This window comes from Manis javanica, chromosome 2 (assembly GCF_040802235.1).
Source record: "Manis javanica isolate MJ-LG chromosome 2, MJ_LKY, whole genome shotgun sequence".
NCBI lineage: Eukaryota > Metazoa > Chordata > Mammalia > Pholidota > Manidae > Manis > Manis javanica.
Genome location: NC_133157.1, coordinates 66,031,307 through 66,043,666, shown reverse-complemented (window position 1 = coordinate 66,043,666; position 12,360 = coordinate 66,031,307). Strand labels below are relative to the sequence as shown.

General features: G+C 35.0%; 1 protein-coding gene across 8 annotated transcripts in view; it reads right to left on the bottom strand.

Moving 5' to 3' along the window:
• Positions 1-309: 309 nt before the first annotated feature.
• Positions 310-12,360, bottom strand: part of LOC108386694 (zinc-regulated GTPase metalloprotein activator 1B) — a 44,904-nt gene continuing 32,853 nt past the window's right edge. For 6 of the 8 annotated variants that reach the window (XM_073228620.1, XM_036991215.2, XM_073228622.1 and 3 more), the window contains 5 exons: positions 10,383-10,434; positions 3,442-3,510; positions 3,280-3,345; positions 988-1,117; positions 310-622 (listed from right to left, as the gene is read on the bottom strand). In XM_073228620.1, coding sequence (XP_073084721.1) covers positions 516-622; positions 988-1,117; positions 3,280-3,345; positions 3,442-3,510; positions 10,383-10,434 — 424 coding nt within the window. In that variant the 3' untranslated portion in view covers positions 310-515. The remainder of the gene's footprint in view (positions 623-987; positions 1,118-3,279; positions 3,346-3,441; positions 3,511-10,382; positions 10,435-12,360) is intronic. The other 2 variants (XM_073228621.1, XM_036991216.2) reach the window with 1 other exon arrangement.

Here is a 12,360-nt window from a genome sequence, read left to right as displayed (position 1 = left end):
AGAATTGACTAAGAATAAGAAATGGTTTCAATTAATTCCTTTAACTCAGATTCCATCCACTTAAAAGTCTCTGGCTACAACAAGTTTTTGATTTCATTTAATTAAAATGGTGACATTTAAAAAGAATTTGTGTTAATAACAAAATTTTATACATGAAATTAGCTAAAGTTCTAAGGGAAAATGAGTGTTGAAATTAGTCTTAACATTATTATTATAAATAACTTTGATGGGTGAAAAATTCAGCATATGTAAATTCCAAAGCCAAGTCTGAAAGATATTTCTGTGAAATGTCTGTCTATATACACAAAACACTTGAGAAGATATTTTATTGAATGAATGTCAAATGTTTGAGAGTACTGTTCACTATATTTTCTGTACTCCATAATAAACACAGTTTTAAAGTACACTGGAATTCAAAGCAAAAGTAATGCAAAGAATATATGCTTGACATACATCCAGTAGGAAACTTATTCCCAATTTTATTAACCAATCCTTTTGATAAGATGCTCCTAGTGTTATAGACAAACTTGATCTTCTTTGAAAGGTGTTGTCCACTGTTTCTCTGTTTCAGTCACAGTAGCTATAAATAGTTGTTTAAGGATATCCTTATCTAAATTCCTGCCTGCAAACAGAACAAAACATGGAGTATTATGCTTATTAAAATGACACAGTTTACCTACCAACTCTAGATCTTCAGAAATTTACAAAACAAGAGTAGTGATTCCTTCTTTAACTTTCTAGTTAAGTCCCTCAGAACCAAAATGGCATTTGGATTAAGCACTTATCTAAAACTGTTTGAAGAAGAGTTTTTAAAGGCCTAACAAGATTTTACAAAGGTTATCACAAGATTAAGATAAACACCCTAACCAGTTTATTTAGGCTTACAAAAAGGGGTTCAGATTGATTAATAGTGCTTAAGGAGCTTATTATATCCCTTTCAAATATTTGTTTTTTTATTTTGCTTTAAAAAATTTAACTGTCACTTACCAATAAGAACCAATCGATTTGTCCTCTCAGTGTCATCTTTCCATCTCACTGAAGTCTCCTCCAGATCATAAAGCTCATGGACACCTTGGACAATCACCTGTTGTGGTTTGTCTTTGATGGAGACCAGACCCTGCTCAGAGAATGCTCAATCAGCCGCAATTCAAATTTAAAAGCTGAAGTCAATTATCAATGTCAGTGGATTAATCATTCCTATTCCTTTTTGAAATGCAAATTCATATAAAGATGCTGTTAAAATTACTTAATCCCAGTTATTTATTAGAAAGTTTCCTAAAGCCTCCAATTTTTAAAAAAGATTGCACATTGATCTTTTAAGACAATCTCCTTTTCTAATGATAAAGTCATGTATTAAGATGTTCTTTCAGTAATATCACAAGAAAAAATGAAACCAAATGATAAAAACATGGTAGGTCTGAAATTCTATTGCTCATTCTACTTTTAAGAATTTCATACAGTTTCAGTTTTAGTGAAAAATCTGAGAAGTTAAAAGATGTGAATGATAATTTGTCTTTAAATAGACTGCAATAAATAGAGTACATAATGATGAAATAAAGGAAAAGAAAAATATATTTTATCTGGAAAAATTCACTTAATATTGATTTCCAGAAATGGGGAACAAATTATCTGATAAGCTGGCTCCTATGGAGAAATAATTTCTCTGAAATAATGGTTGTTATATGTATTTGCTAAAAAATTAATATATGTACTTTGGTATATATATTAAATGGTTAACAGAAAATACAGTAAGAGACTAACTGCTCATTGTCATTCCCACCAGGTTATTTGGTGTACTTTTGGGGTATTTGTGTATTGTGGGTATGGTTCTCCCAGTTTTCTTTTGCTGTGCTCAGTTCTGTTTTCTGCTCCTCCCACCCCCAGTTTTACTGAGATACAACTGACATATAATATTGTATTAGTTTAAGGTGTACAACATAATGATTTGATTACTCTGCTTTTAAAATCTGATTTAATATGTAATAAATTCTTTGGGAAAAGTTATCTAAGATCAATTCATTTTACTTATAAAAAAAACTGTCAAGTGTCAGCTGTTACTTAACATTTTGAACATATTTTCATCAGACTAATACTTTGTCTGGAAACAGGAAAGAGAAGAAAGTCTGTGAAGATAAAGGCCATGTTGCCCCAGATCCTCCAGTGTTGCTGTGATGAGAGGAAGGCCAAACAGGACAACTGGAGAAAAACCATCACATACCTCCAGACAAATCCAAACTGGGGTGCTACAGGATGGGCCACTGAACTTCGTGAGAGGTCTTAGTGGCAGCATCAGTATAAATGCTTAAATGGCTCTTTCCAGATAACCAACCACCCCACATTCAGTATTGGGGATAAAAGCCATTACAGAATGAAGTATGATCTGCTAGTCAGGATCGTGGAATGTACAGGGTGTTATAGTCATAAAGTGGCAGTAGGATCTAGCTTAGTTCCATGGGGCATGACTGGGGAACAGACTGAGATTCACCTGTGCTGCTCTGCAGCACCAGTCGCAGGTAAAGCCAGCACAGGGAGTAAAGAAATATAAATAGTTTCTTGACAGTTTTAACATTTGTCACTCTAAAGACCCCAGGAACTCAGGTGCTAACTGGAGATTCTAGTTTCTAACAGTAATAATAAAAACTTAATGCATGCTTCTGGAAACACAAGAGTAGACACTCAAATGACTTGACTGTTTAAGCACAACCTGGTAAAAACACCTTTTGTGACATAAATACCCAAATGTCAAGTAATACCAATGGGTTTCCAAACACAGCACAAGAATTCTAGACTTCTGTAACTTTGTTTATAGTATGACAAATGTTTAGTGTCTGCTAAATGCATCAAGAAGCATCCGATTCAGCTGCAGAAAGGTTTCTAATATTATTTCTCTGTTAATGATGCTCTCTTGGAAAATTAAATACAAGATAATGTTCAGTTTTCTTGAACTGACCAAGCTGTGTGCCAAGGGGAAAGAGTTTCAACGAGTCAAGCTCATTAGCCAGATAACACTCAGAACACTTCGGAGTAGAGAGCACAGGTAGCACTTCAAGGCACACAGGTTGTTTTAGCTGCAACACTGAATGAGGCTGTGCAAATAAATAGTGTTTTATGCAGTGATTTCCAAAGCTGCTTTTTAGCAATGGAAATAGGAGAAATGAAATACACAAAGGTTATTTGTACAGAAACCAATGCTTTTGTTTAAGACCAAGTATGATTTATATTAACAGTCAAGAAAGGAACTTTGTCCAAGAGTATAAAACTGTAAACCATGTACTGCACCTTCAGTCGTATGACCTCCATGCAATCATCATCCTTGTTTCTCACATTCTTTTCCCACAGAAGATTCTGTATCAAGGGATATATTTTAGTAAGACCAACCATTGCCAAAGCTATGTAACAAAACAGCTGACAAATCAATAGTCAGTCAAAAATTGCATTCACCTGAATAAACACATTTAGACTTTCTTCCTTTGCATTTCCTGGTACTTCAAATGTGACTGTAATAACACTCTGCAAATCGAGAGAAGTAAGCAATCATGATTTTTTAATAGTAAGGTCAAAATGATTTTTAAGAAGTTCTAAGACAAAAAGTCAAGAAAACATTCATGAAAATTTATTTTGTCAAACAGCCATATTGGATATATCTTTTTCACTAACTCACTGATTTTTTGTATCAGCAACTTCATTTCTACATTTTGCAGAGTTGATCAATGGCTTAGTATTTACACAGAGAAATTCTCAAGAAAAGGTACTCATTCTTTAATTCATCCTTTTCAGGATTCTCAGCACTAAGAGGGGAGATAATACAGTGTATTGAATATATACTGAGCCAGGTACTTTTGCCTGGTTCACTTCATTTCATCTTTCCATTTACTCACGATAACAATCCTGTGGAATAAAGAGAATTATTTCCATTTTATAAACAGGTAATTGATGCTCAGAAAGTAATGAACTACTAAGAGCCAGGAGTAAAACTCAAAAACAAAAGTGTTATTCTGTTCTCCATAAACACAGTGGAAAGGTTTGGTTTATCTCTGACCAAGGGGAGAAGAATTCCTAGAGGTCATTCCTAGAGAATGATAGTATAATGTCATCTTTGATTTTTATAAGGTGGACATCATCATTTACAGAAAGGTAACTTTGAGATTTATGTTTGCTCCTGATCTTGATAAATCCCTCACTGTCCACTCTAAGGAACTAAAAACTTAAGATTTCTTCTAGCTGGTCACACATAAATTAAAATCCAAACCTCTGTTTGCCTCTATAACCCCAAATTTCAACTTAATGACAAAAATACACAAGGGTTAATCTTAACATGATGAAAGAACAAACTTCACCCTGGATAATGAGAAGATGCTCAAGTCAAACAGGCAGAAAAACATACTGAAGCACAGCTTCGTACAATTTCCTAGAACTGCATACCTTAACAGCAATTCTACTCACTAGAAAATCATATAGACTTAATAGTAGGAAATATGAAAAGACCAAAACTGTTTTCTCCAAATATAGTTTAAAAATAGCTACAGGAAGAGAGAACAATTTAAGCACAAAATACTGAGTCTCCCCTGTTGCTAGTAATAGGAAAAGCAGAAAGCACTTTTTTACTCAGATATAATCTGTGCAAGCCAACTAAAATTGGACATTAAAATGTTAGATTTTTAAAAGTACTAATTTTGTCAAAATAGCCAAAAGGTGGAAACAATGTAACATTAATGGATGAATGGGTAAAGAAAATGTAATATATATAATGCAGTATAAAAATGTGGTGAAATGGAATATTATTCATCCTTAAAAGAAAAAGGAAATCCTGCCATATGCTACAACATGGATGAGCTCAGAGAACATTATGCTGAGTGAAATAAACCAGTCACAGATGGACACATACTGCATGATTCCATTTACACGAGGTACCTAAGTAGTCAAACTTATAGAAGCAGAAAGTACTATGGTAGTTGCTGGGGGCTGGGGGAAGGGAAAACAGGGAGTTGTTGTTTAATGGGTATAGACTTTCAGTCATTCAAGATGAAAATGTTCTAGAAATCTGCACAACAATGTGCATACAGTTAGCAATATTGTACTATACATGTAAAAATTTGTTAAAAGGGTAGATCTGATATTGTGTGTTCTTTACTACAGTTTTTTAAAAAGTACTTATTTTTAAATCTTAAACAAATTCTATTTTTAACTATTTATTTTCATATGGTTAAGGTATTAACAGCATGCATTTAAACAAAATACAGTCTTTCTTCCTCCTTAAAGCAATCACCACAAATAATACCTAAAACTCCTTATCAAAATACATAGCAAATCATAGCATGTCAAAACATACAGCAAAGGTTGCCAAATGAAACATAATTTGGCAGTTTCAAAAGTCAGTAAGTAGTAATTCAACCTTCAAAATAACTTTAAATATATTTTATTCAAGTTGGATAACTTGGCTTTTAGTATTAGGAATGCTTCAATATAGGACTCAATATCACTTTATTCTATTGCTGTATTCTTAGCTTATAATTTAATATCCGAATTGATTTTTGGTTTTGGCAGGTTAGAGATATGACAATATTTCTAAGGGGTGCAATTTACTACAGTGTGAGATAAAAAGGGTCCTAAAAATTAACACAATGTCTCATGGGCTTCAGGAAGATACATATATTTAAGAACCAGGTGCTTTCCTGTACCAAGAAACCCTTCTTACATTAGAGAAACTATAAAGATGAAATCCATAAATTCCCAGTGCAGAAGTTGAGGGACACAACTCATAATGTATAATTGGCTCTACTGGCAAAGATACACAGATTGCCACTTGGGTTTTCCTGTCTACCTTCTCACCCTTCAACCTCAGGTCCTCCTTACAGGGAGTGAACATGAAAGCTATGAGAAATTAAGAATTGACTAAACATTATTCAGGGATTAAACTTTAGTAACACATACAGTATGTCCTAGGTATCATCCATTTCAGACTTTTTTCCCAGGTTTTTTTTTCTATTTTTATTTTTATTATACAATTTTTTTTATTAAGGTATTATTGATATACAATCTTATGAAGGTTTCACATGAAAAACAATGTGGTTACTACATTCATCCATATTATCGAGTCCCCTCCATACCCCATTGCAGTCACTGTCCATCAGTGTAGTAAGATGTCACAGAGTCACTACTTGTCTTCTCTGGGCTACACTGTCTTCCCATGATCCCCCCACACCATGTGTACTAATCATAATACCCCTCAATCCCCTTTGCCCTCCCCCACCCATCCCCTTTGGTAAACGCTAGTCCCTTCTTGGAGTTTGTGAGTCTGCTGATGTTTTGTTCCTTCAGTTTTGCTTCATTGTTACATTTCACAAATGAGGGAAATCATTTGGTACTTATCTTTGTCTGCCTGGCTTATTTCACTAAGCATAATACCCTCCAGCTCCATCCATGTTGTTGCAAATAGTAGGATTTGTTTCTTTCTTATGGCTGAATAGTATTCCATTATGTATATGTACCACCTCTTCTTTATCCATTCATCTACTGATGGACACTTAGGTTGCTTCCATATCTTGGCTATTGTAAATAGTGCTGTGATAAACATAGGGGTGCATATCTCTTTTTGAATCTGAGAACTTGTATTCTTTGGGTAAATTCCTAGGAGTGGAATTCCTGGGTCAAATGGTATTTCTATTTTTAGTTTTTTGAGGAACCTCCATACTGCTTTCCACAATGGTTGAACTAGTTTACATTCACCACCAGCAGTGTAGGAGGGTTCCCCTTTCTCTGCATCCTTTCCAGCATTTGTTGTTCTTAGCCTTTTCGATGCTGACCATCCTTGGTGTGAGGTGATATCTCATTGTGGTTTTCATTTGCATTTCCCTGATAATTAGCAATGTGGAGCATCTTTTCACGTGCCTGTTGGCCATCTGAATTTCTTCTTTGAAGAAGTGTCTGTTCATATCTTCTGCCCATGTTTTAATCAGGTTATTTGCTTTTAGATTGTTGAGCCGTGTGAGTTCTTTGTATATTTTGGATGTTAACCCCTTGTCAGATATGTCATTTACAAATATATTCTCCCATACTGCAGGATGTCTTTTTTGTTCTGCTGATGGTGTCCTTTGAAGCTTTTAGCATGATGTAGTCCCATTTGTTCATTTTCTATTTTGTTTCCTTTGCCCGAGGAGATGCGTTCAGGAAAAAGTTGCTCATATTTATATTCAGGAGATTTTTGCCTATGTTGTTTTCTAAGAGTTTTATGGTTTCATTACTTACATTCAGGTCTTTGATCCACTTCAAGTTTACTTTTGTGTGTGGGGAGAGACAATAATCCAGTTTCATTCTTTTGCATGTAGCTGCCCAGTTTTGCCAACATCAGTGGTTGAAGAGGCTGTCATTTCCCCACTTTATGTCCATGGCTCCTGTATCATATATTAATTGACCATATAAGGTTGGGTTTATATCTGGGCTCTCTAGTCTGTTCCATTGGTCTATGGGTCATCTCTTGTGCCAGTACCAAATTGTCTTGATTACTGTGGCTTTATAGTAGAGCTTGAAGTCAGGGAGTGTAATCCCCCAACTTTATTTTTTTCCAGTTTTTGTTTTGAGTCTAAAATTAACTCTCCTTTTCCCAAGCACAAAAAAAAGCAGAAAATTGAGGCAATATTTTAGATAACTAATGCAAAATAAGACACTGCCCCTAAAATAAACTTTGGCAATAATTCCTAAATTTTAGGAGTTCAGTCTGTTTTTATTTTAACCTACAAGATTATTTCCCTTAGTTTTCTACTATTTTGTAAACAATACCTAATATGCAAATAACTTCTATATGTTTTGTTCATCTGGAAAACTGAGTCCATTAACAAGCTTAAACCCAAAATCTGTATTTTCACACTCCAGTCCTGGGCTCCTCTTTGCCTGTGTAATCTCTACTGTGATATCCTGCCACTAGGAACAAAACTGAGTAGTTGGGAGTATTCATCCAAATCAGTTTGCATTCCAGATCTATTTCTAGGGTCCACTAGTCAATCTAGGCTTGTCGCCCAACATGGCTCTTTTCTTACTGCTCCATCAGTCAGTAAGGCTGTTCAGGCAAGTCTACCTGTGAACCAGTGCTCAATTTATCCCACTTCCATTCTCACTGTAACCAATATAGCCCAGGCCCTCATCACACAGTTCTGGACTTCAGCAGTATCTTCCTGCTTGGTCTCCCAACTCCACAGTCCAGTTCAGCTCACCTGACGCTGTCTGATAGCACAGCATGGGTACTCTGCCTAGCAAATCAAAGCCCAATACATTAGTTCAACCATTCACCAAGACTACTGAGATAGAGTCCTGCTCTTCTAGAATATTCTTACTTGCCCACTTTTAAACATCTGGATTTCTATTTCTCTTACTTATTCCAGTGGAAAGAAAAAAAAAAACCCAAACCTTCCTATAAGGCTACTTTTTGTTGTATTGGTCCAAATACCTGGAAGAAGAAGAGATGCTAACTGGGAAAGACAAAAGAGGTGTCTTAACTATTTTGGAAATTTTCTATATCTTGATCTGAGTGGGAATTACAGAGGTATGTATTCATGTGTGCATATGGAGAGATATACAGGTACAAATATACATAAAGATACATTGATTTGTACACTAAAAACTTGTACGCTTTACTAAATATCAACAAAAATAAAACTTATCTTTCATCAAGCCTTAGATCCAATAAATCAAATGAGACTGTTCATGCCCCCAAATCTCATAGCCCTTTGTCTGCAATATGACATTCTGCTCTGCTTATATATCTGAAGCAGGGAAGTGCATCAGAATCCCCTGCAGAGCTTAAAAAAAAAAGAAGGCATGCCCTATTTACTGGTGAAATGACATAATGTCTGGAGTTGCTTTTATACACTCCAGCAAGGGTGATGAGTACTCAGAGGTTCATTATGCTATTCTACTTTTATGTATGTTTGAAATTTTCTATTTAAAAAAGAGTGTAAAAAGTACTCCAGCAAAAAAATGTTGGTAAGATAGATTAAATAAAATCAGCAAAATGTTGACAGCTATTGCATGTGTACATGAGGTTTATTATACTGTTCTACTTTGAACATTCCCATAATAAAATGATAAAAACATATATATACATACTAATTTGCACATACCAAGCCTCATTCCTTGAGATATGAGGGGTGTGGACTACTGAGTATCCCCAGTATTTTTTAAAATGCTCCACAAGTACTTCTGATGTACACTCTCATTTGAAAATTACAGCTTTTCATTCTTACAACTGTTCACTGAGCACCCACCATATACCATGCCCTGAGCTAAGCAATGAAGAATTTATATTTAAGGAATTTAGAGCCCACTACAAGAGAAAATCATTTCAACCCAAACTACAAGGTATTATAAATGCCACAAGAGAGGTATATTCAAGATACTGCGGTGTAGATACTGGCAATTATAAAGGTTTCTGAAAGTGAGTACTACATACCCTTCATCTTTTACTCCTTATGAATCTTAGTATGAAGTCCTTCACCCAGCAGCTTAATAAGAATGTGCTTCATCCTTATGAATAATATCAATTATCATAAAGAGCTGGTTTTTCCCAAAAATTCTACCACCAAGGACTTACATTTTTTGCATTCATTCATTTTAAAGATAAGAGAAGTTGAATATTCTATTAAGATAAGTTTCTCAGAGAAGAATGCCACAAACATGGTAGTATAGCTCCCCATAAATATGAGCCGAAATGAAGACACAAACAAGTGGCTTCTATTATCCTGGCCCCATTACAGTTAATAATGATTCAAAAAGGAGCAATCATTAAAAAGAGGAGGGAAGAGGTACATTACTCACTCACATGCCCCTTCCTCTCATCATGTTTAAATGGAACAAAGAAGTTACCCTATACTATCTACAACTTGCTTAAAACAAAGATGGGTACAGTGAAAATATATTTTGTTTGTTCCTAACATCTTCAATATTTTCTTCAGGAATTAAGAGTTTTAGAACATTAACAATACCTTAACGAGTTCAAATTTATAGTGCTATCTGAAGGTGAAACTCAAAGTCGATTTTTATTTAAATAAGCCATGGATGCTTATAACAGACTTTTCCTTAATCAGTTAGTTCAATATAGTTAAAAGTGGAAAGCCCACGCTACATTTAAGCAGTATTTTCCATCAGAACTGATCAAAATATGCTGAGTGACCTGTAGAATGGAGAAGCTAGAAAGCATGACTTCCTAAGTCTGGTTTGATGAATTCTTATTTTGCATTAAGAAGCTCAATTAGATGATCTCAAAGCACTCAAATTCTGAAAACTGATAACAGTTCAAAAATACTTTTTGAGAATGAGTTCTAATAAAACAATCCCTAATCAGAACCAATTTAAAGAAGTACTTTAAAAACATTAAAAAAATTTTTTTTTACCTGATCAAGGTGAGGATGTGTTGCTGGCACATGTTGAAGTTTCTTCTGCAAACTAAGAACAACCAATTATAAATTCAGAGATCAATACACCTGTGATTTAATCTTATGTGTTACAAATACAAAGCTAAATAAGTAAGAGGCTTTACACAACTGAATATATTATGCAGGTCTAATTTTATATGCTATTTACATATTCCGATAGAGGAAAGCTGGAAGATTGTTTAAAAACTTTCTAAAAAATATATACACATTCACCTATGTAAATACACTCATAATATGGAGAAAAACTAATCTTTAGCAACACTATTTTGTGTGGTTAAAAATGTTAGGAGATTTCTTTTTAATTCCAACAGATCTAATACAGATCTAAAAAAATATACATAAACATTTCACCATGCTCAAAATTTCATCTACCCTCACCGTGCTAATATGAAAATACTACTAGTACATAAAAAAAGTTAAAAGGATAATTTTTTTCCTTTATCATTGTTTTCCTTTGAACGTATCTACTTATTAAAAAATAAATAGTATCCATACATATAAGCTTTCTATATAGTCAGTTACCAGGGGTTCAGAGAAAACAAAAAGCCACAATCTTAAAAATGCATTGTTCTGATATGAAAAGAACAAGAAGATCAAGATGGCATAACAAATCATAACCATACAACTATATCACACATTTAGTCACTCATGGGCATAGCTTAGGGGGAGAAAAGGGCCTTAATACCTTGTAGATGTTTTGCCTTGAAGAACAGTGAGGGGTAAATCAGTAACAGCAAGTTTAAGGAAGAGGAAAAAAGGCTTGTAGGAACTGTTGGAGGGAAATGAGTCTCACTTGGGGGTCTTGTAGGGAAAGTGTCAAATTAAATCCTTCCCAGCTGGTTGCTCAGGGAATGATTCTCCTGTTTAGCAACTAAGCACAATTGAAAATTATACAAAGGCCTTATCCATAGAGGGGGCATCACACTAAACAGCTACTTCTTTAAGTGTCACTAATGCATTATAACCGTTCTTAAGCAACTGTGGAATGAGATTACCTTAGAAAATGTTTGAAAAATCATATGCTCTCTCCCTATGTTCAGTATTTATTGTTGTTGGACAATGAGTGCTTACAACTTCCACAGGGAAGGAAAAAGTTTTCCTCTACCCTCTGAGGTCCCTGGCTGGGTCTGAAAATTAGATAAAGAGATTAACAGGAGAAAAACATACAAATTTATTAACTATAAGTTTTATGTGCCACAGAGGAAATAAGGAAATTAAGACCCAAAGAAATGGTCTGGATAAAGTGAAGGTTTCTATGGCCAGGATCCTCACCTGAACCTAAACTACTTGATGATGTAACTGGCCTTCTGCTAGGCTACTGCTTCTACACCCATAGGCAATTAACTATTATTGACTGAGATACTATATAAAAAGCTCTGCCCAGCACTCTGGGCAGAGGTAGAGAGGAAGGAGGATTAGAGACCTGCAGACTGTTGGATGCAGACATAATTCTAGTGCTCGGCCTATACCTGGGAGAACAGGCCAGGTAATAAACCCTTTCACCCCAAGAAAGTTCCATTTTCATTCCTCAGCCTCCCTGAATCCATAGTGAACTTGCCCGAGGCTGATACACACTGGCAAGACAAATGGTTAAACCTGAGTGTTTTTATGTTAAGTTTGATGAAGAATGGAAAGTTGTGGAATGATACCATAGGACTGATTATGGGCGAAGTGTAGGAAATTGAAGGAAATTCAGCAAGGCCTGTTCCTTCTGACTCCTCTGTGTGCCCCTTCATCTTCAGAGATAAGGATGCTCCTTTCCCCCAGGTAGGTGTAGGGAGGGGACCTCTCACATAAAGGTTTTATGACTCAGCTACTTCAGAAGACATGGGAGAAAATATTTGCAAATCATGTATCCAATGAGTTAATATGTACAATATATAAAGAACTCATACAATTCAGCCACAACAAAAAACCCATTAAAAAATGGGCAAAG